The sequence below is a fragment of the Tupaia chinensis genome, unplaced genomic scaffold (assembly GCF_000334495.1).
Source record: "Tupaia chinensis unplaced genomic scaffold, TupChi_1.0 Scaffold143247_2, whole genome shotgun sequence".
Lineage (NCBI taxonomy): Eukaryota > Metazoa > Chordata > Mammalia > Scandentia > Tupaiidae > Tupaia > Tupaia belangeri.
In genome coordinates, this window is record NW_006203092.1 from 569,025 (window position 1) to 594,780 (window position 25,756).

Here is a 25,756-nt window from a genome sequence, read left to right on the forward strand (position 1 = left end):
CCCCCCCTTCCCCCCCCCCCCCCCCCCGTTTCTCTCTGGTCAAAGTAAAAATAAATAAATAAATAATTCTTTAAAAAAACCGAATAGCCTATTTGGTGAAGTGTGCATGTTTAAATATTTTGTCTATTCAGCTTTTTCTTGTTAATTGTGAGATATTTTGATTTAGAGTGTTGCTTTGATATATATGTTGTAAGTTTCTTCTTCCACTCTGTGGTTTACCTTTCACTTTGAATGGTAATTTTTTGATGAACAGAAACTCTTATTTACTATTAAAATTTTGCTATAGGGCACGTGTGCCCTATAGCAAGAGAAAGTGAAAAAGCACGTCTCAGAGGGGATGGCCCCACCACAGTCCCTTCTCCATTCTCCTCTCCATATTTTGGCCCAGACGCACATGCACATGGTGTGTTTCTCAAGCCACTGATTTCGAGACTCAAATCGCATAGCCAGCCATGTGGGATCCAGCCACCATAACCATCATGCCACTGGCTGGCCCAGAAGCTTTTGATTTTAATGTGCTCCAGCTTATCAGTATTTTTCTTTTTGAGTAATGCTTTGCAGATTCAGTATAAGAAGTTTGAAAAAAATTGTTTTTTTACTAAGTTTATATTTTTTGTGAGAGAACACATACAACTGTGAGAGGGACAGTGAAGAAAGGAGGCGTAGGGACCGCCCCCCCCCAACAGGATTTGGTCACTCTGTGATTCCCTAATCCCAGCCCTCCAGTTGGTCAGGATATTGGGCACATCCGTGCCTGGCATGTTTCAGGTCAACTTGGTCTCTGAACCTGAGGTCGACCATGTGCTCTTAGCACTGCAGGTCAGTATACTACCACATATGCCACCAAGGTTGGGCCCAAAAGTCTTTTTTATCCCCAAATCAATGTAATTCTTCTATATTGTCATCTAGGTACTGCATTATTTTCTTTCCTTTCCTTTTTTTTTTTTTTTTTTTGGTCTTTCACATTTCTATCTAAATCTGATGTTCACTATTCTTGCAAGATAGAAACCAGGTTTTCATTTTTTCACAGATGAACATCCAATTGATTTGGCATAATTTATTGAAAAGATCATTCTTTTCCATCTGCTCTGCAGTGCCATCTTTGTCATAAATCAAGATCCTTATATGTAATCTGTTTCTGTTTTTTTTTCCTCTAAACTATACAACTATTTATCTCTCTTTGTGGTTTTCCGACACTCTGATATAAATAACTATAGTTTTATATTAAATCTTAATGTAGTAAGGCAGTACTTTTCAACCATTATCGTTGCCCCTCTAAGGAGCCTTTCTAGACATTTGCTCCCTGATCCCTGAAGTTAAATATTAATACTAAGGAGTGAAATTTTGTCTGGTAGGATTGATTTGTGTTGGGTGACAAACCATGGTAATAGCTAAATTTTTTCTCTTTCCAAGAACCAGTTTTCTCCCATTTGGGGGCAGTACTGGCCCTGTGTAGAAAGCTTGCAGTGGGGTTGACCTACACCTAGTGCTCCTTATATGAGTCTTATACTATTCTTGGTGTTTATTTTTCTCCTATGAATTTCAGAAATAACCTGGCAGTGTCCACAAACCAAAAACAAACAAACAAACAAAACAACAAAAAAAAACTATGCCAGTAAAATGTGTACTATACTGATGGGGAATCTTTTATTAAGCTAGTATTAATTCTGTAGATCAGTTTGGGTAGTTGACATTTTTACATTATTGGGTTTCCTGGTCTACAAACATGGTTTAGCTTCGAGAAGAAAATTACTTCAGGAAGAAATTAGGAACATGGATAGTCATATAATCAAAAGTGAGTAGTTAAAACTTTTTTTGCAAAAAATATTCCAAGGATTGCTACTGAGTTCCAGCCCTATCAACATGAAGGGAAACAATCATTTCAGCCTAATACAGACTCTTTTCAAAGAACAAAAATAGAGGGAACTCTTCCAAACTCATTTTGTGTGTAGAGCTTGTCTTAGATAAAAACCTGTCAAAGATAATAAATTAAAAAATATATATAGACTGGTCTGGTTATGAACATAGATGAACAACTAAAGAAAGTATTGGATTGTCAGAAAAGTCATGACACATTTTTTGTTTTTCCATGCAAAAATGTGTCGTGACTTTTCTGACAACCCATTATTAGAAAACTGAATCTGGTTGTATGTAATCAGTCTGACAAAGCTGAGCTTATCCTAGAAATTAAAGGTGTGTGTTTGTTTGCACTGGTTTAAAGAATTAGTATATTTTTATCACAACAGATTAGAAAAAAAATTCAAATGAGCAGCTCAGTATTTGAAGACAAAGATAAAATTCAGCTTCTATTCATGTGTTCTTAGCAAACTAGAACTAGGGGAGAATGTTATCTTTTGATCAGATAAAAGATTTTCAAAACAAAAGTAACCAATCAGAGCATGCTAAGATGAAATGTTGACTTCTTTTCCCCCAAGTTGAGGGTCAAAGCATTGATGCCCAGGATCGCTACTGCTATAAACAGAGTGCTAGAAGTTCTAGGCAATACAGTAAACAAAAGAAAGAGAAAGAACAGTGTCATTGCTTGTAGATGATACTTGCCTTTACTTGTACATAATTGTGTAAATTATCCATAGAGTCTTTTGAATTTTTAAGGAAATTTTGAAAGTGTGACTGGAAAATAGTATTTAAAAAAATTAGTTCTATTTCTACATAGTAACAAACATTTAGACAGTGAAATTAATATGTGGCATTTGTAAAGTTCTTAAAGAAGTTTCTGAATTTAATCTGCCCCCCAAAGTATAAGACCTATAAGGGAAATATAGGAAATTTAATACAGAGAAAGTTATATGTGAATGTATGCCTCAATATGTATTGTAACTTAAAAATACAAATTATCTAGAATAACCAAGATATTCTTAAAAAAAACCCCAAGATAGGATGAGTTTACCCTACCAGGTATCCAGAGTTATTCCAAAGCTATTGTAACTAAGATGTGTATGAGTGGAATAAATAAAAGAGCAGAATAGAAGAGAGTACCCAAGTCATTCATGCTTATGTGGATACTTGATCTCTGATCACTGAGGAAAGTGAATCTTTTAAACTAAGTCATCCTGGAACCACTGAATATTCATGTAGTAAAGTAAATTCTGATCTCTCACTGTGCACAAACCAAAAACAAAACAAAACAGAATCAGTTCTAGATAGATTAGTGACATAAATGAAAGGCAAAACTTGGAACGTTTTTAAAATATGGGAGGTCATTATTTCCTCAGGGTTGGGAAAGATTTTTTTTAAGCAGGATAGAAAAATCGCTAAAGGCAAAGATTGATATTAAAATTGAGAACTTGGGTTTATCAAAAGATGTCATAGAGTGAGCAGGTCAGAGTGTGAAGAGATACTTCCAATATGAAACTGGGACACAGAAGAGCCAAAATATTAGAAGAATAAATCAGTAACATTAATCTTTAGGTTGTGTGTGAAAGATTGTGATAAGGAAGGAGTACACAAGAGTCCCTTCATGATTTCAGATATTTTCCCTCTTAAGAGTATAGTGTTATTTTTCTTTAAACTGATTACATGTTTATGCATTTAATGTGTAAGCACATTCCTTACCAAAAAATGGGAAGAAGTGAAAACAATAAAGAAATGCAATCGATCGTATTTCTCTGCAAGGCCTATCCTGACAAAATACCACAGATTGGATGGTTTAAACTACAGAAATTTATTTTCGCACAGTTCTGGCCACTGTAAGTCCAAGATCCAGATGCTGACAGGTTGCGTTTCTCCTGAAGCCACTCTCCTTGGCTTACAGATGGCTGCCTTCTTGCCGTGTCCTCACAGTCTCTCTGTGTGGGAGCGTGCCCGATGTCTTTGTTTATCCATGTTTCTTACTCTTGAAAGGACCAGTGGAATTAAATTAGCGCCTGATTGAAGGACTTCATTTTAACTTAATTGCGTGTAAAACCTTGTCTCCAGACACATTCTGAAGTATTGGGGGTTCGGGCTTTAACATATGAATTTTGGGTGTTTACAATTCAGCCCTTAACACTGATTATGTAGTAAAGATGGATTCTTGTAATTTGGCTAAAATTTCCTGAGCCACATTTTGGATTCAAGAAGTGCTATATCTAAAAAAAAAAAATCTAAGACAGAAGTAAAGATGTGCTCTGGAGAACAGTGTTAAGTGACTCAAAATATGGATTTAGTGCTGATGATGTTAATTATGCATGTGTGAACTTGGCATACAATTGTTTTTTGAAAAATGTAAAAGTGATAAAAAGCAATTTCTAGAGTAAAGTTTTTATTATCTTATGTAAATACTTTAAATACAAATGTATAACCAAATGAATAAATGTAATATAAGTAGATCTTTTAGTCTAATCTCTATCCCTGACACTTAAAAATGATGGTTGGCCCAAAAATGTTTCTTAAAAACTTCTCACTGGGAAAACAGAGGATAGATTTTATATGGTCACATACATTAATTTTAGAACAGTAAGCTCTGCCATAATGTGTTATGTGCATTTCTAAAAATCACCCCACTATGTAAAACCACAGGGCTTATGGGAAAACAGAGACAAGACACTCAAAAACTTTCTTAGTGACACTTCAAAGGGTAGGAACCTAATAAAAACAGCTGCTCTCTTTTATACATGTTAAATGGGTAAGAAATACACACAAACCGTGATAAACATGGCACTCTACCTTCAAAGTGACCTGAAGTTTTCTTGTGAAAGTGGGCATCAGAAGGGCTATAGGATGTGAGTTACTATGAAGTGATAGAAGGAGAGTTTCTGAAGTTGGAGAGGATATAGTAAAACCAGACATGGATGGGCATGGCTTGTCATGTATGTGATAAACTGAGGTAGGTGTTGGATGTTGGAGGTGTGTGTGTGTTTTTCTACGTTACTTGTTTTAGTTGGATGTAGTTTTCTCTGTTCATCTAGGGTTTCCCTCAGATAAAATTTTGTATGAAACACAAAAAAATAGTTAAATTGATGCTTAACTTATCAGTCATGTTGGAACTAATCTGTGTTTTCAAACAGAATTATAGCAGAATTTACCATACCTATCATTCACAACTCCATCTTTTCATTTTTGTATCTTTTATGAAAATTATGAATTAGGCTCCTTTGTACTGAAAAATTGAAATGACTTCCTAATATTAGACTGCTACTTAACATCTTGTATCTTGGTGAATTTTAAGCTTTTTCCCCCAGGAGTTTGGGTAGGGAAACAGATTTCTGTTTGATCACTGTAATACACCAAAAAGCATCAGTTCTTTTGTTTGAAGTGAATACATCATCTTTGGTGCCCTCCTATTTTTTGATATTGCTATCAGGATACCTTTACTCCTTAACCTGAATCAATAAAAGAGAAAACATATGGGTTATTGGGGTTTGGGAATCCTTCCCATCCACTTCTTGTTTTTATCCACTATGCTGTTTAATTCCAAAGGTTAGCCTCAACAGATTTCTAGGAGAAGTCTTAGCTCTCACTCTTACCTCCTCTGATCAGTTTGGTTGGTAACAGTAAAGGTGAACAGTACATTTCATGTTTCTTGTTCTTCCACTACAGTGTCTTTCGTTCACTTCCAGGATCCACATTATTATGCCTTGATTTAGAAAAATCAGATTTCCCTGACAGCATTTTCATTTATCCTTCTTGTCTAGACATCCTCTGCCTGCATTTCTATTACTGCATATATCATATTGTTTCAGAGTTTTGTGAAGTTGGTCTCTCTCTCTCTCGCTCACTAAGTAAACTGTAGTTCTTGAGGGCACAGATTATGTGTTTATCATTTTTTCATTTCTATTACGTAGCACAGTGTTTGGCAGTGGTGGTTGGGTGATTTGATGGAAACATGAATGAAGCTGGCCTGAAGAGAGAGGTCCTTATGGTCCTATTACAAGTTGAGCTTCCCTTATCTGAAAAACTGTAAAATCTGAAATGTTTTGAGCACTGATGTGATGCCACAAGTGGAAGTGCCATACCTGACTTCATATGACAGGTGGCAGTCAAATGTTACAATACAAAAATATTGTATGAAATTACCTCAGACTACGTATACAGGGTATCTATGAAGGATAAGTGAATTTTGTTTTTGGACTTGGGCCTCTCTCCTGAATATCTCATTATGGATATTCAAATATTTAAAAGTCTGAAACTCTTGATGCCAAGCATTTTAGATAAGGGATACTCAACCTGTATTTATGTTTATCCCTCATTTTGATGAACTTATATAGTTTCTAGGTGTCTTAGTCACCAAATTTTAATAGTATGAATCTGATTTTTGCATTTAAACTTTTTAGCAGTACAATCATAAAAATTCCCTTCGTGGACCAAAGATTTTACATCATCTGTGGTTTATTTTTTTTCCCCCACAAATAGATTAAAAAAACAAATGAACATGGATAAATCTCAACCCTGGGACTGAGAGGGTTTTTTTTGTTTTATTTTATTTTATTATTATTATTATTTTGCTACAGTAGAGTAGTAAAATCTTATATTTTTCAGCTTGCTATTGCAAGTTAAAAGTTATTTTTAAATTTTGAAATATTTATGTATTAATTAAATCGAACAAACTCCAAAGAGGCAGAATTGGTAGTTCTTTTAAGATAACAAGAGGGAGCAGGTTGTGGTTCGATTCTTGCCATTTTAATTATAACCAACACTTCAAGTTGTTTTTAAGAGTTTCTTTTTCTCTTTTTCTTTATAGGACCTCTTTGTTGTTAGGCATGAATTGGCCATTATGAGGCTAGCCGCCTTTATGGGCATTACTATGTTAGTTGGTATAACTGGACTCTTTTATACTCAACTGATCGGCATCATCACAGTAAGTGTATTTTAAATGTAAAGCTGTGTATTTATGAACATATTTCCTAAATATTAACTTAATTCTGAAAAGTTACAGGACATTTAGAAGTTGAAGAAGATTACCCATAATCATTTATGGGTAATTTACATATGTCTATTTTCAGATGCCTATATAATTTTAAAGTAATTTTAATTAGGTACAAGGCATTAATACACTTTTCTGTTTTGCTTTTAAAAATTAACAAAATATTTTTAAATGATTGCAGACTTAATGTTTATAGCTTTTAGCAGTTGCTTATACTCTGTTTAATTAATATACCATATTTTGATTAACCACTTTTCTGTCCATTGGCATTTAGTTTTCAATTATGTATTAGAAATAACACTACTTTTAAGATCTTTTTATCCTTTTCAAACTATTTAGGATAAATTTTCAAAAACGGAGCTGCTGGTGGAAATATTTTATTAGTAATTAAATCTTTTTAAATATCTTACATTTACTGATGTACAAACTGTCTTAACAAGTGATTGTCATTGTTTATCTAGAATGTCTGAAATGCTGACTGACATATCCTCGAGTTATGACATTTGATATGGAAATGTTTGAATAATGTCAGGTATATATTTTGCATTTTTACATGGAAAGTAGAAATAGTATAGTCATGTACCACTTACAGACAGAGATACACTCTGGGAAATGTGTTTGTTGGTGATTTTGTCATTGTGTGAACACTAATCTGGATGCTGAAGTGTACGTAGGCTATCTGGTGAAATCATAGGAGACCACCTTAATGAGTGCAGTCTGCACTTGACTGAAGCATGGTTGTACATGACTGTGTCTACTTGTTTCTCTTTTGCATTATTACCTGCATAGGACTAAGTAATTTTTTTCACATTATCTAATTGGAAGAATTACATCAAACACATGGACGTACTCTTGGGTCGTCAGCAAAGTCATGATGTGTTTTTCTATGCAAAAATGCATCATGACCTTTCCGATGACCCAATAATAGGTATTAATACCCTCATAAATGTATGTGTTTTGTGAGTTTCATAGGTCATTTTGAGGCTACAGGCATAGAAGTAATGAGAGATAAGGTTGAAATATGCATTGTAGTGCCAGTCTTTATTTTTGTACAGACTATTTATGTGTGTAAAAATGTATGTTTAAAAGCATTGTTATATATACTGTATGTATTATATTTTAAAAATTAACTGTTTACTAGAATATATACAGTGAAATATATAGTAAGAAAAAAGTGCACCTAAACTGTTATAAAGTGGTCTGCACTGCTAAGATGCTGGGACCACGTGGGAAGCCCAGGTTCAGTTCCTGGTTCAACCTAAAGGCTTCGTCCCAAGTCACTGGGATTACAGGTACATGTAATTGTAATTGCTAAGGCAGGAGGATTGTGAGCTCAGGGCTGGCCTGGACAATGCAGCAAGACTCTGTCTAAAAAACAGCTGGGGGTGGTGGTGTGTACCTGTAGTCCCAGCTGGGGAGCTGAGGCAGGAGGATCGTGACATGATGAGACCCTGTCTTCAATTAACAAACTAATATAGAGTACTTGTTATTAAGAATGTGTGGTATTGACATAATTGTGGATAAACATTTAGATAAATGCAAAGAAATCTGAGAGTGCAGATATGGATATACATTCATGTGTGTGTGTATGTGTGTATGTGTGTGTGTGTGTGTGTGTGTGTGTATTTGATTGTTGAGTTGATTTTCAGCAAAGGTGCCAAGTCTATTTAAAGGGGGAAGAAATAGTCTTTTCAACCAATGGTGCTGGCATAATTAGAGTACCACATGCAAAAGAATGAAGTTGGTCTCTCTTCTTTACACTACACACAAAAATTAACTCAAAATTGATTGTAGTCCTAAATGTAAGAGCTAAAACAACAAAATTCTTAGTAAATTTTGCTAACCTTGGATTAGGCAGTGTTGTCTTAGATATGACACCAAAAGCCCAAACGAACAGGAAAAAATAGATTAATTAGACTTAATGAAAATTATAAACTTTTGTGACTCAAATGATACTTCTAGACAGTGAAAAGACAACTTAGAGAATGAGAGAAAATATTTACAAATAATATTTCTGCCAAAGGATTTCTGTCTAGAAAATATAAAGAACTTAAATAACTCAATAATAAAGAGAGGAACCAATTAAAACATGGTCAAAGGATTTCTCCAGAGGAAATGTACAAATGGACAATAAGCACATTAAATGTACTTAATCTCAGTCATCAAGGAACTGAAAAAATCAAACCTGTGATGAGTTATTACTTCAAACTCCCTGGGATGTCTATAATAAAAAAAAGGCAATAACAACAAGATTGGCAAGGATGTAGAGGATCCTTTATACGCCACTAGTGGAAATGTAAAATGGTTCTGTCATTTTAGGAAACAGTCTGGCAGTTTTTGAAAACAGTTAACAGAGTTACCGTTAGACTCGGCAGTTCCACTCCTAGGTCTATACCCAAGAGAAACAAAAATGTACATCCATGCAACAACTTGTCCATGTATATTTATAGCAGTATTCATAATTGCCTAAAACTGAAAGCAACCTATATATCCATCATTCAATGAATGGATACACAAAATGAACCATTAACAATACAATGACTTCAGGAGCTTTAAGGTTCTCCAAATTTTTAACAGTCTCTTCTGAGTTGGACATAAAGTGACTTATCTCTTGTTTTTGTTGGTTTTTAAAGGGTGTATATGAGGTTTCATTCTGTCTATTCCATTCTACTAGCATATTAATGTTAAAATTTTTCAAGTTGTACAACTTTCCGTTTTGCTATAATACTGAACATTTCATTTGTATTAAGATAGTACTTGAGTCCTGACATTACAATATTTATAAAGATGAATCGAAACTACATTTATTAAATAATGCTGTCTTCAAAAGTTTCATCTTTTTCTGCATACATATTTTACCCTGTCAGAACATGCTGTACTATACACAGAGCTGATGTATATCTACAGAATTATACATCTGCAAAACATTCAAAAAAGAATGCAAATATTGATAGAGAGAGACAATATTGTATTTGTTAATCTAATCTTTAGTTATTGTACTTCTTCTTGACATTATGTACTTCTAAAAATTATAGTATATTTCATTTCATTTGATCTGGACTTTCATAGTGAACCTCAAGCACTGTTCTTTTTTGATATAAAAAAGAATTTTAAAAGGTTTCCAGTATGTGTATTCTTTCCTGCTTGATATAGGTTAAGACCTAATTGTTGGAAGTCATGACCTATTTTTTCTGTTTTTCTACACAAAAATGTGTCATGACTTTTCCAACAACTCCATATAAGTTGTTACACATTCACTGTTTAATTTTAAATTGAATACGTTTTTATTATTTAAATAAAATATTTAATTTTAAAAAATATTTATTTATTTATTTACTTACTTAAGTCATAGGGTACATGCATTCACCAGAGAGTGACAGCAGAGAGAAAGAAAGTGAGAAATCATCCCCAGGGGAATGGCCGTGCTTCAGTGTCTTTTCCACCATTCTCCTCTCAAGATTTTAGGCATATATGCATATACATCTGGCATGATTTTCAGGATGCTGGGTCTCCGACTCAAACTGTCATCGGCTATGTAAGAGGTCCAGTGCCTTAATCACCACACCACTTGCTGTCCCTAATAATATTTAAAATTTTAATTAAGGTTAAAATTATAGACTGCTTATTTTCTTATAAAATATATTTCTATTTCATAATAAATTAAAATTAGCTTCATTTCACAGCTAGACATGTTTTTGTTATAATCTGAATCTGTGAATCTCTCTACAGTGTGAAAACTGTGATGAATTTGTTAGGTAGCATAGGAAAGAAAAGAAATGGGAAAAGGAAGCACGTAAGTTAATCTATACACTGAGATCGTCCTCTTTATTGCTTCTGCATCCCATAGATCGAGGATTTGCAGAAAATACTGGTAAAGTTGTCATTTATTTATTTAAACTATATATTAATAATCGCTAGCTTGAATATAGGCCTGTTACATGATGAAGAAAGCTAATGTGTTCTGTTCAAATTTAGCTTGAGGTTTCAGAGAAGCAGTGTATCAATTTTCAGTAATGATTTTTCCCATTATTATTCTTATTTGGAATAAATAATTTCTCTTGTGTACAGGAGGAAAAAATCCCATCTTCCTATTGATAGTAGAAATAACAGGATAATCATAGCAATGATAATCTGATGTCATTTTAGATGTAACAAGAGTAGATTATCTGTGACCCAGATAAAATAATTAAAATTACTTAAACTTGGAAATAGTGGATTTCTAATCTCATTTCCAAGGTTAAAAGATCTCAGCACAACCAGATGTTTCTGTTTAATAGACTAATCAGAAGCCCAATTCTAAAGGATTATCTTTGATTATTTTTAGATTTAATTTTAAACAGGATTCAAATATGTTTGTGCATTTTAATGAAAATTAATATTGAAGGTTAAATGTTTTCAAAACAGTCTGAGGTATTTTTTTATTTAGGAGAATACGTTATTCTAATTATTCTTTATTAATACTATTTAACTTTTTTTTTTTTTACTGTTTTTGAAAGAAATGGATAGTGATGTCGTTATTGTAAATGATGATGTCAGAATTATTGAGCAGTAAAATGTCCATTCTGGTGAGCACCAGTACTGATTGTGCTGGGTGATTGTGTTAGTCATGTTTTCCATCACTGGGCTTGGAGAGAGTTAATCAAGGAGTGCTGGAACAGCTGGTACAGCGCATTCTGGCGAGGTTCTGACAGCGAGCTATTGTGCACCATGACACTGCTCTTGACAGTTTATCTAAATTTTGTATACAAGCCATTTTGTTCTCTGGGCACTATGGAGTTTATGTAATGGCATAAGCTTTTGATGATGTCTCTGGGGCTTAGTGCTTTTCTCAGTTGTGAGGAGGTTGGGGGTTGAGTAAGGCAGATGTGTTTAGTTGCACTTTTTTAAAAGACTTCATATTCTGAAAGAAAATATTAGTGATTTTTTGCATTGATCTCACAGATGCTATTGTTGGTTTCTGTTTGAATTACTAAGGATAGTTTAAAACCAAACTTTTCAGATTAAAACAGGACAGTATTTTCCCCCATAAAAACTGGCCCATGTTTAACTTGCAGATAATATTTACTTAAAAAAATACAGGAAGAATCACAGACACAGTGGTAACTTAAATTTAACTTGGTTATCTTACACAGCAAAAAAAGAAAAAAAATTTGTTTAAAATGTTAAATCAGTTTAAAAGAGATTATCTGTTAAATAGCATTTCATTAATCGTTTAGTGGATTTACTTGCCTTTTAATATGCACCCAGAAATGTCGTCCTGAGATTATTAATCCTTATAATTAAATTTTGCCAAGTAGTCCACTGAATGAGTGTGGTGAATTAGCAATATTTAGTGCAGTCTCTCTCTAAATTGTGTTTAGTCTACTCATTTCCAAGTCAGTATTGCAGATATAGAAATCATTTGTAGTTACAGAGCCCAGCTCACTTACACTTCTATAAAGGGAGCTCTGTATAATGTTTTTGTTTTCTTTTCTGAATTACATTTTGTTTCATAAAAATAAATGTATTTCTAATATAATATTTTTAGTTGTAGTATTATGTGAAATATTTTCTCAGCAGCTTTTTAAAAACCTAGAATAATTATTAAAGTTTAAAGTATCACTTCTTTGCTCATATGTTTTTTTTTTTGGAGAGATTTTCACTGTAGGGCGCTTGCGCTTGCCAGACAGACAGAGAGAGACATAGAGACAGAAAGCGAGAAATCACCCCCCAGGGGGGATGGTCACGCCGCAATCCCTTCTCCTCCATTCTCCTCTCGGAATCTTGGGCACGCACGCACACGCGCCCGGCGTGAGTTTTAAGCCACCGGGTCCGGGACACGAACCGCGGTTGACTACGTGGGAGTCCAGCGACATAGCCATTATGCTAACTGCTGGTTCCCTTTGCTCATATGTTTTTAAGGTCATACTGGTATTGAATATAATATTTCTTAGAATTTTGGATACAGTAAATAATTTCATAGAAATTGAGTTTCCCCAGATACCACCTAACCCCTGTCAGAATTGCAAAGATTAAAAATACAAAAAGTGACAAGTGTTGGTGGGGTTGTGGTGAAAGGGGAACACTCCTGCACTGTTGGTGGGAATGTGAATTTGAATTGGTCCAGCCACTGTAGAAAACAATATGGAGGTTCCTCAGAGATCTACAAGTAGAACTACCATATATGATCCAGCAATTCCACTTCTGGGTATCTACCCAAAGGACAGAAGAATGCTCAGTTGGAAAAGCACTTGCACATCAATGTTTACTGCAGCATTATTCACGATTGCTAAGACATGGAACCAACCCCAGTGTCCACAGACATTGAAAAAGTGTGGCACATATACTCTATGGAATACTATTCAGGCATAAAATACAACAGGAGCCTGGCATTTGTTAGAAAGTGATCAAATATGGAAGATTTATTACTGAGTGAAGCAAGTCAGGTTATCAGAGAAAGATAGTGTATGTATCCACTTAATATATACCGACTATCCATACTCTGTGGTAGAGATTGAAATATTGAAGAGTATAAAAGCAGTGAAAATAGTTATGGACATTGAAGACAGTGTGGTATGAGGTTGAGAGGAAGAAGGGAAGAGTATAGAGAAGGATAGCATGAGAACAAATAGGCATGACATTTGTAGGACATGGAAATGGTTTATGACCTGTTAATGAAAAAACATAGTATTCTCAACTGGACTGGTCTGAGAAGTATTTCATGTTAGGTAAATTCTCTTTAAGAGCCAAATGATATATAATGACTGAATGTTTTAAAAATTGAGGCTACATAATAATAATAATAATAATAATAATCTGGATAGAAAAAGAAATGGGGTTCTCCTTTGCCAGGTGTTATTTTAAATACCAAATTACATTTTAAATAATATTCTTTCTTAAAAAGAATCATCATCAAAATTATTGCTGTCATCTGAATTACGTGTGCAATTGGATTGTTTCTTGGCAAAAACATATTCCTATGTGAAAGTGTAATTATATTACATCGTTTCTCTTTGCTCTGTGTAATAAACAGTGTGAAAGTATTTCTACTCTATACCTTAGCCAACAGAATGAGAAGTGATGAACTTAATTCCAGTAAAATTTAAAGTAACTAAAAAAGTCCAAATCTGTTTCTGTAATGTTTTTTCAGTAATAGTACATTTCAACTTTTGAAAGCAATACAGATTGCTTGATTGATTAAATAGATGATTTTTTTGATAAGGGTGCTAAAAATTTATGAATTTTCCTTTAACTTGCATTTTCCCCAGATACTCATTTTTATTATTTCATGATCTGAATCCATACGAATATTTAATCTGATCTTAAACCATCATGGGATTGGAGAAAGTGGTGGATCTTGTGTTTACAGTTCACTTATGATCTGTCGCCACAGTGACTCACGTGCCTCTATCACATTCTATTGATGTACTGCTCCCCAAATTCCAGCCAAAGGTGCACACTGAATGTCCACTATAGTATCTCAGTTATGTTCTCAACACCAAAATATCATTTTGGTGTTAAAATGTAAGAGTAGTTGAATTCAAGTTTGATAAACATTTTTTTGCTGTTTACAATATTCTGCAAAGGCAAGACTTCCATGTATACTACATTAATGTATATGGTCATCCTCTCTGGCCGCCTCCATATTGCCCTGTGTGTATTCTGTGGTATACTTGGCTGCTTTTACTAGACTATAAACTTTTTGATGCTAGGGACTGTGTCATAAAGCTACTAAGTACATTTTTGATAGACTGCTAAATGAATAAAATGAATCAAAAGTTTATGTATTTAGGATTTATGTTTCAGCTGAATTATAAGCCCCTTGTAAGCACAGGATTTTAAATGCGCCATCTCCGTATTCTTTGTCATTTTATCTTCCATAAGAAAAAAACACTTTTTTGTTTGTTTAAACTTAATTTTGAAAAATTACATTCTGGTGAAATCGAGATCTTTTATATCCAAACCCTCTCAGCAAGTGTTTAGCAGGACATATCAATAAAAACCAGGACTGCTATATATTGAGCAGTTCATGAGGACTTGAATATATATTTTTACTCATTTAATACCTACAAAAATTTGGAAGTTAAGCATTATTATTTGGAAATTGAGTATAATATTTTATTAATTTTCTTAAGATTAGACAACCAGAAAATGACTTAATGAAAAGTGTGGAAATTACTTTGGAAAGAGATTTTCAGTGGCATCATATAAAAGACATGCTGCTCTTTCAGCGCTCACCATGATTAAGTGTTTGTATGAACTTCACATCCTTGATAAAAAGACATAGCTGGCGTCTGTGGATGGATGCTTAGAGGACTGTTCATTGCAAATAAGAAAAATAGCAAATTCTGGCTTCAGTGGAGGAGCTAGAGCAAAGATTAATAGGATAGTCTGTTTCTTTGGATTACAAAGAAAATTACACTAAAATTAAAAATAAGGAGTGCAGGGCCAGCAGAGGGTGTAGTGGTTATGTCACTACACTCTCACATAGCTCTCTGTGGTTCAAGTTCCAGACCTGGTGGCTTGAAATTCACACCGGGAATGTGTGCATGCATAGCCAAGATCCCAGGAGTAGAAGGGATCACAGTGTGGCCATCCCCGCGGGGAGTGATTTCTTTCTCTCTCCCTATCTCTGTTCTTCTCTCTCTCTCCATTGAGCACACGCACCATAAGGCAAAAAGCTCTAAAAACAAAATAAATAAGGAGTGTTATTATTCCTGTCCGTGTTCAGTTTGCTTAGTATTGCAAATATATAGTAAGCTACCCACTGTGTAAAATGAATGATGCTAGGTGCTTTGAAAAAAATTTTAAATCAAAGTTAAATGAGCTGCTTCTCTCATATTGATAAGAGGTTCTAAGATGTCAAGGAAAAATCTTTTTAAAAATTGGTAGAAATTAGTAACAGATACTAAACAGATATATAATCTGTAGTTGTGAAAAACTGCACTGAATAGCATTTAAAGCTCTAGATTAATCCAACATGGAGTCATTGGGTTAGGTAGGTATATGCAACTGTTAAAAGCACATACAAGACCAGACCAGCAGATAGCATAATGGCTGTGTTGCTGGCATGTAGTTGACCGTGGTTCGAGTCCTGGACCGGTGGCTTAAACTCATGCCAGGCGCGTGTGCATGTGTGCCCAAGATCCCGGGAGGAGAACGGAGGAGAAGGGATTGTGGTGTGGCCATTCCCACCCCCGCAGGGGGTGATTTCTTGCTTTCCATCTCTCTGTCTCTGTCTTCCTGGTGAGGGCACACATACTATAGCAAAAAGCTCTCCAAAACAACAACAATAAAAACACATACAAGACGTAGAATAAGAAAAAAGAGTACAGGCCATCAGGTTAGACTGTGAGGAGTCTAACTGATAAGTTAATTCCTTCTTCATCAGGTCTTCAGTTTAGCAGATCTGGAGCCTTCATTGTACAACTATTTCCAGGCTTAGACAGGTCTAGAGGTGATGGTTCTCGCTTCTAGACTTGAAAGAGAGAGTCATGTAAACCAGATTGACTGTTTATTCCTTTATGTACAATTGTCAGGTGTCCCCAAGCATTCTTCACTACATTCTTTCTCCCATACGACAACATATGTGGTAAAGTGTTGCTTGATAAAAATGAACTCTAAGCAGGATGAGTTAGTTGGATGGATTGTATCATCACGCTATCTGTGCCAAGAGGACTGGGTTCTCAGGTCTATTAACCAGGAAAACTCCGCTCATAAATTACTGCTCTTTACCATATCCTTCCAACCTCACAGTTTTTCTAATATTCAGTCAGTAAGTACCCCTTCCTCCCTTTCTCCAAGGAACCTGCCCCCTTTTCCAGGTATAATCTTATTAGTTAGGTTACAGTTTTTCCTTTATAGCTTATTAAAACCGAACAAAAAAGCTAATTTCTTAGCTAAAATATTGGTTAATAAAATAGGTAAGGCCTATATTTTTGTTTCCAGTTTATTCCTTTTCTTAAAGAAATAAATTTCCATTTTTTAAAATAGTGAGCCAGTTTCATAAATATCTTAGTTAGGCAGACTGATTGAAACCTTAGATATCATTTGACCATAATCAAGACATATATATATATATTTCTGGAAATATGATACCTTTTTTTTTTCCAATTGCAGGGAGAATGTGTTTTCACTGGATAGAGACAAAGAGAGGGAGAGAAAGAGGGAAAGTGAAATATTACCCCCTGGGGTGGGGGTCTGACCACACTGCAATCTCTTCTCCTCCATTGCTCTCTCAGGATTTGGCGCATGCCCACACATGGGCCCAAGGAGGTTTTTTTTTTAAGCTCCTGGACCTGGGACTTAAACCATGTAGTCAGCCATGTGAGATCCAGTGCTTTAATCACCATGCCACTGGTCAATGTAAGCTATCATAATTGTAGACAACACATAGTAAAAATTTGTTTCTTATTCCTGGAAAATTGATATTTTTTTAAAAGTGAGTTTTACATATAACCAAGACTTCATAATTTATGTTTATACTTTTTTAAGCTAGCAGTTATCTTACTGGTTTTTTCCTGATGAGCACTAAAGGTATTGAGTCTTCCATATTGAGTGAAATGATCTGAACTAAATATTGTAATTTTTTAGTGTATTTTTAAAAATTTTACATTTATCTGCATTATGAAAGAAACTTAAAAGCATCCTAAATCTGATTTAGCATTTGGAAATACCTTGTGGTTTTCAGTATTCCTGGCAGTAGTAATCTCTCTCCCTTTTTAGTTTCTTGTCTCTGTCCTTCTTGTGAATGTGATAGTGTGACAACTCACGTTCCTCTGAGAATATTGCATGAACACCAGCACCAAAAACTTGATGACATATTTGGCTGTTCAAGTACCAATTGCACTTTTTTTCTTATAACTCTATTCTGGGTAGCAGAGTGTCAGAGAGGAACATTTGCTATTTCTAGAAAAATAAACAGCCCTAGTTTGGTCAGCTTCACAAATCCTGTTCACAAAGTGATGGTAAGTACCCTTTGAAAGAGTAACTGTCTGCCTGTTGTGGCTTAATAGATAGTATCTGGTTATTTCCAGGTGACGTGGGGTCCTTGGGAAAGTCATGATCCGTTTTTGCATAGAAAACCAGAAAAATACGGCATGACTTTCCCAAAGACCCAATATAAAGCTCTCAAAAACACTTGAAAATGAAAACCTTTTTCTATGTAAAAGCTAAGTCTGAACACTTTAAAGTTGATTCTTTTAATGCCATGAATAAATTCTTCAAGGGTATAGTGAAGTTGTAGATGTCTGCATGGCAAAAATCCCCCTTAATGTTAGGTGGTGGTAGGAGTCTGACCTCACAGCCGCCAGCCTTGTCCTGAAGCAGTTCCAGGTCTTGGTGTGAGCCAGGACTGATTCTAAGCCGTTCGTACACCTTTCCTGTCGTCGCTTCTGGACTTCCGTTCTCTTTTCCTGTCCCATCTTTCTTCTGTACTTTGCACAGGCTGTCATAATTGCTTTGGAACCTCCTGTTATCATCAGACTCTTACATGGTTCAGTTCAGATTTACAGATGTGGAGCCTCAGGCCCAGATTTTTTCTTAAGTTTCTAATCAATGTTCTCAAGTATTTTCAGACACTGTTTGAAAAACATTGTTCTGAGGAAATTATACAACATAACTGAGAAGTGTTAATTATGAAATAGAATCATCATTGGGTACCACACATTTCAAAGCATGATAGCAAAAATAACATATAGACTGTATAGTTAATCTATCACTTATCTACAAATCCCTGGGGAAAAAAATCTGTAAATGAAACTTTGTTACTGGTTACTAGTCTGCATGAAAAGGTTTATTTTCCCTGATGTGGGCTGCCTGTGGTTATTCAGCTATTCCTACATGAGAATTTAGTATCATGAGCTGCTCATGTAATATCTTTGAAGAGTTTTTTTTACAGTAAAGGAGCTTTTTATTAGTATCATTGGAAAAAAGTTCTACAGCCAAGTAAATTCTTGGGATTTCAGTTGCAGTCACAAGAATTTACATAAGTAGTTTCTTAATAATATTACAGTTTACCTTCAGCCATATGAGCAAGATATTGAAGTTAAGGGATAATAAGAGGAAAACTTCTCTTTTTCATATATTTTAAGAATGTATTTTTATAGTGCTTTAAAGGATATTTAAAATATATATCTAAAATTGATAGTGTAATTTGTGTTTTGATTATTTTGATATTAGGACAGCAGTTTGTCAATCTAACGATAGATTTTCTGTTAACACAAATTAAACCAGCATTTCTAGAAGTTGTCCTCTGTTGACTTTTTTTTTCATTTTTTAAGTATTTGTGTTAGAGCCTTATAGAAAATACACAGTAAAAATTGTAGGGGTACCAGCAGATGGTACAGTGGTTACATTGCTGGACTCCTACATGGTTGGCCGTGGTCTGAGTCCCAGACCCTGCATCTTAAAACATATTCTGGGAGTGTGTGTGTATGTGCCCAAGATCCCAAGAGGAGAATGGAGGAAAAGGGATTGTAGCATGGCCATTCCCTGTGTGTGTGTGTGTGTGTGTGTGTGTGTGTGTGTGTGGTGGGGGAATGATTTCTCACTTTCTTTCTCTCCCTATAGCAAAAATCTCTCTTTAAAAATTGTATTATGGGGCCAGGGCGGAACAGTCATAAAATGTTTCGCTCTGTGCGTTAGTCTTCGTGGGAAGGTTCCAGGTTCTAATCTAGAGACTGCCCTTAGTGTGACGGGTGTACACTGGCCCATGATCTGGAGCTAGTGGAAGGCTGGGGATAGATACTGGACATAAATTAAAATCTGTAACACTGTCAGTACTGAAAGAAGTTTTGTACAATTTTTCATCCCAATCACTGCCTTGTGAGTTTAATAACAAAACCATTGAAAGAAATCCGTATGGAAAGCTAATTTGAAAGTAAACATGCTTTAACACTTAAATATAGATCTTGTATTAGTACCCCGACAGGATAAAGACGGCATCAGGACACTGCTGGTGTGGAGGTTTTCTCTCGCTTGTTTACGGAGGACATAAACTTTTTATAAAGAGATATTTTATTATAATGAAAAGAGACTTTTCTGTTGAAAAAGGAAACAGTATCAAAGAACACTAATCAATTAACTTTATTTTACAGAGCCATAGATGATGTAAAATGGCAAATTCATAGATTGCCTGGTTGAATTTTGTTGTTTCCAGAAATCCAGCACCAGTAGCACTCTGACTTTTAGCAGTTTTCTGTTCATTATTGTCTTACATGTCATTTTGGTATTTATTTTTAATATATGTTCACTAATAATTAATTGAATTAGAAATAGACTATTAAAACAATTATTAAGAAAGCAAACTTAAATAAAAGGTTATATTTTAATGAACTAATACTCTTACAGTACTTGTGAAGTTTTGTACTTGAGTAATATTTTTTGGCATAATGTAATGTCGATTCTGTTTTTCCAAGGGAATTCCAGCAATGTATATAAATAAATTAAAATTATTAGTGCTGATTTATAAGCTGTTTTTAAATCTTCAGGATATTCTCCGAATAGCATTTAAAAATCATAAAATAGATATGAAATAAAGACTTGATACCTGTTACTTCTGAGTATTTTTTTTTCATTTTTAATAGGATACAACATCTATTGAAAAGATGTCAAACTGTTGTGAAGATATGTAAGTATAAAAGTGATATGTGTAGTAATTATATTTAAAATCTGAAACTCCCAGCTACATCTGGGATATGTGCATATAGTGGAAAGACAATATATAATAGCTTTTTCTTGGTGTCTGACTCGAGGTCTGAGCTAGACAGCCATACCCCACTTTACCATAGGGGACTTCTAGCCATGATAGTTTTCACACAAAATAAGTACTGATCATTCTTATTACTTGTCTAACTAAAGTAAGTTAAATGATTTGTCCTGAAAGTACATCAAAAGAGATTTGCTACTGTGCTGTTGACACACATTCTGTTAATCCTGAGATCCTCTGCTTCAAAAGTTGCCCCAGGTTGATTGACGACACAGATACAATATCTGCTAGCCAGAGTTAAAACTCAGCTGCATGCCACAATGAAAGAAAAGCTGTATTTGTGATGCTGGGACACAATTCATCAGAGTCCAGTAATGGATCCCCAGCCAACCTGCATTGTTTTAGCTGACTGAAGTGCACCATGGGAGTGCTGTCTTTCACTAATAATGCTGTCTTCTGTAGATCGAGGCCCCGAAAGCCATGGCAGCAGACCTTCTCAGAAGTTTTTGGCACTCGTTGGAAGATCCTGTGGTTCATTCCTTTCAGGCAGAGACAACCACTGCGAGTTCCCTACCACTTTGCCAATCACGTCTAAACAGATGGATGGTGGGCACAGATGGGTCCTCCATGCTGGAAATGCGTTACAGGTTTTATGATAATAGAACTATGACAGTCTTCAAGTCAATTAAAATCCACCCACCAATCTTAGGCATCATAATGTGCCCCAGGCTTTATTTTAATAGTGATCTTGATCCTGTCGTGGGACTAATACAAGATCTATATTTAAGTTTTAAAGCATGTTTACTTTCAAATTAGCTTTCCATAGGGATTTCTTTTAATGCTTTTGTTATTAAACTCACAAGGCAGTGATTGGGATGAAATAATTGTACATAATTTCTTTTAGTACTGACAGTGTTACAGATTTTAATTTATGTAACATGTTTATTTAAAATTTTCACTTTTTTTAAAGCAGTTCTAACCAAATCTGAATTTAATTCTTCAGGTTTTATGAAAGTTGGTACACCTTCTTACGGTATATGTACATTTTCCTTTTAGCTGCCACTTAAAGTACTTAGTACTTCCTTTTATATGTGCTGCAAGATTTTAAAAACTGCAACATAGGGTTGAACAACAACAAAAAGGGCAGTGTTTTCTTAGGAATAGCTTTCTTATGTTCTCTCTTCTCCTAACCAAAATCAAAATCGGAACACCACTAAAACAAAACAGCAACTACCTACCTTATTATAGAGATTACAATTTTCTTCTACATTAATTTTCCTATTTCTTTCCCTTTAGTGTGGTAATTATTGATTATTATTAGCTAATTTTCTCTCAGGAGAAATTTGTGACCATTGGGCATGTATTCCTGTTTTACCCTAAGATTTTAATGAGCAAAAAGGGTAGAGAGTTTGCAATAATCCCACAGTTATGTTTTCTACTGCAGTTATATTAGAATGGATATGTTTTTAAAATGCTGATATAATTAGATAATATATAATGTATAGTATGAAAAGAAATATTGTGCTTTTGAAAAAATATATACTTTTTACTTTTATTTATCTAATAATAGATCTGAAATTACTCATGGGAGGTTTATATATTGGCTAACTCATATTGAAATTTTATTTATAAGAAATTACTAGTAAAAGTCATTAAGTTTTGTGTACATATAATCATCGTAATTGGAATTAATTTTAATCAGCCAGCTATAATTTGCATCGAGAGACCTTTTATTAGTAACTAATGTTAGGAAATTACCTTAAGAAAGTATAATGATCTATACATAGCCTTGTACAAATTTGAATTGGTAATAGTGATGGTCTTTTGGAAAGCATCAAACATTTGTATGCAAAGATTAGTATACTTTGAAAAATTCAGCTTTTAATTTTTTTCCATTAGAATACTGCAAAATCCATATATCTTTTTAAGAAACTTGTATTGTCACAGTCTCCCTTGAAGAGAAGATTGAAATAGTCTACTATTCTTGGACCATATTAATATTTTCCTTTTAGTTAGTTTTGAGAGTAATAAATTCTATCTAGGGAATAATGGAACAGAGGTTACTGTTGTCAGCCAGTTAGTTAATTTGTGGTTAGTTCTTTTGGAAATTGTAAATATAAAATATTCTGAAGTAATAGAATAAGCTCTTCTTAGAGATACTAATACCTGTTTTCATGTTCTAGTTTTAATAATTTAGAAGTGGCAGATGAAAGTATTTATTGATGCTGATTGGAAGAATAGTAGACTTAATATAAGACATATATTTATAAAGCTTAATGAAATACAAAACTAGTATGTTTATGTCAGGCAAATGGGTTGGATTTTGTGCAGATTACTTGACCAAATTTGGCCTGGTGACAGAACTGTTATAAGAAAGTAATGTATAGATAATGTGGGTAGATATCAGTTAAATGCCTTATGTTGGGTACATTCCTTTCAAATAAGGACCTTGAGAAAACAGTAGAGCCAGATGAAGACCCCTAATGAGCTTTATGGACATATTCTACTTCATTTAGTAGCAATAGCTACACTGAAAGGTACTGGGAGGTCTCTTCCCCCTCTGAGGATTCGTTTTTGTTTTTCTTAGTTTTCCACTTCTAGGGCTCTTTTCCCTTTCTCTTCACCTTTCCTGGTCCTGATCCTTCCATACCTAGTTTCTCTAACTTAATGAATTACAGACTCATGCACTAGGCAAACATTTGCTTATTTTGTTTAAATGGCAGAAGTGCTACATATCAATATATTTACATAAGAATCTATACTGAAGTACATCTGTATATACGTATGCTGTAACTTTCAATATTCCCAAATTACCCTATGGTAGGTTTTTAATTCTCATTGAGCAACTACGGAGAAACCAACTGGCACTTTCCTAGAGTTTGAATGAACTCTGGTGTTCTCTCTGCGCCCTCTTTTGGCTAATTGATGCAATTATACTGCTCTAGAGATTTGCTACCCCATAAAGTAAATCGTGCAGCCACATTCTGAACGTGTCTGAAGTATGTCTTTCACTAATAATGCTGTCTTCTGTAGATCGAGGCCCCGAAAGCCATGGCAGCAGACCTTCTCAGAAGTTTTTGGCACTCGTTGGAAGATCCTGTGGTTCATTCCTTTCAGGCAGAGACAACCACTGCGAGTTCCCTACCACTTTGCCAATCACGTCTAAACAGATGGATGGTGGGCACAGATGGGTCCTCCATGCTGGAAATGCGTTACAGGTTTTATGATAATAGAACTATGACAGTCTTCAAGTCAATTAAAATCCACCCACCAATCTTAGGCATCATAATGTGCCCCAGGCTTTATTTTAATAGTGATCTTGATCCTGTCGTGGGACTAATACAAGATCTATATTTAAGTTTTAAAGCATGTTTACTTTCAAATTAGCTTTCCATAGGGATTTCTTTTAATGCTTTTGTTATTAAACTCACAAGGCAGTGATTGGGATGAAATAATTGTACATAATTTCTTTTAGTACTGACAGTGTTACAGATTTTAATTTATGTAACATGTTTATTTAAAATTTTCACTTTTTTTAAAGCAGTTCTAACCAAATCTGAATTTAATTCTTCAGGTTTTATGAAAGTTGGTACACCTTCTTACGGTATATGTACATTTTCCTTTTAGCTGCCACTTAAAGTACTTAGTACTTCCTTTTATATGTGCTGCAAGATTTTAAAAACTGCAACATAGGGTTGAACAACAACAAAAAGGGCAGTGTTTTCTTAGGAATAGCTTTCTTATGTTCTCTCTTCTCCTAACCAAAATCAAAATCGGAACACCACTAAAACAAAACAGCAACTACCTACCTTATTATAGAGATTACAATTTTCTTCTACATTAATTTTCCTATTTCTTTCCCTTTAGTGTGGTAATTATTGATTATTATTAGCTAATTTTCTCTCAGGAGAAATTTGTGACCATTGGGCATGTATTCCTGTTTTACCCTAAGATTTTAATGAGCAAAAAGGGTAGAGAGTTTGCAATAATCCCACAGTTATGTTTTCTACTGCAGTTATATTAGAATGGATATGTTTTTAAAATGCTGATATAATTAGATAATATATAATGTATAGTATGAAAAGAAATATTGTGCTTTTGAAAAAATATATACTTTTTACTTTTATTTATCTAATAATAGATCTGAAATTACTCATGGGAGGTTTATATATTGGCTAACTCATATTGAAATTTTATTTATAAGAAATTACTAGTAAAAGTCATTAAGTTTTGTGTACATATAATCATCGTAATTGGAATTAATTTTAATCAGCCAGCTATAATTTGCATCGAGAGACCTTTTATTAGTAACTAATGTTAGGAAATTACCTTAAGAAAGTATAATGATCTATACATAGCCTTGTACAAATTTGAATTGGTAATAGTGATGGTCTTTTGGAAAGCATCAAACATTTGTATGCAAAGATTAGTATACTTTGAAAAATTCAGCTTTTAATTTTTTTCCATTAGAATACTGCAAAATCCATATATCTTTTTAAGAAACTTGTATTGTCACAGTCTCCCTTGAAGAGAAGATTGAAATAGTCTACTATTCTTGGACCATATTAATATTTTCCTTTTAGTTAGTTTTGAGAGTAATAAATTCTATCTAGGGAATAATGGAACAGAGGTTACTGTTGTCAGCCAGTTAGTTAATTTGTGGTTAGTTCTTTTGGAAATTGTAAATATAAAATATTCTGAAGTAATAGAATAAGCTCTTCTTAGAGATACTAATACCTGTTTTCATGTTCTAGTTTTAATAATTTAGAAGTGGCAGATGAAAGTATTTATTGATGCTGATTGGAAGAATAGTAGACTTAATATAAGACATATATTTATAAAGCTTAATGAAATACAAAACTAGTATGTTTATGTCAGGCAAATGGGTTGGATTTTGTGCAGATTACTTGACCAAATTTGGCCTGGTGACAGAACTGTTATAAGAAAGTAATGTATAGATAATGTGGGTAGATATCAGTTAAATGCCTTATGTTGGGTACATTCCTTTCAAATAAGGACCTTGAGAAAACAGTAGAGCCAGATGAAGACCCCTAATGAGCTTTATGGACATATTCTACTTCATTTAGTAGCAATAGCTACACTGAAAGGTACTGGGAGGTCTCTTCCCCCTCTGAGGATTCGTTTTTGTTTTTCTTAGTTTTCCACTTCTAGGGCTCTTTTCCCTTTCTCTTCACCTTTCCTGGTCC

The 25,756-nt window shown here is 34.3% G+C and overlaps 1 protein-coding gene across 1 annotated transcript in view; it reads left to right on the forward strand.

Moving 5' to 3' along the window:
• The window catches only part of ZDHHC21 (zDHHC palmitoyltransferase 21), a 61,730-nt gene extending 39,705 nt beyond the window's left edge, over positions 1-22,025 (forward strand). Inside the window, exons 6-8 of the mRNA XM_006163838.3 lie at positions 6,680-6,796; positions 20,428-20,471; positions 21,012-22,025. Of these exons, the coding sequence (XP_006163900.1) occupies positions 6,680-6,796; positions 20,428-20,471; positions 21,012-21,144 (294 nt within the window). The 3' untranslated portion in view covers positions 21,145-22,025. The remainder of the gene's footprint in view (positions 1-6,679; positions 6,797-20,427; positions 20,472-21,011) is intronic.
• Positions 22,026-25,756: the final 3,731 nt, after the last annotated feature.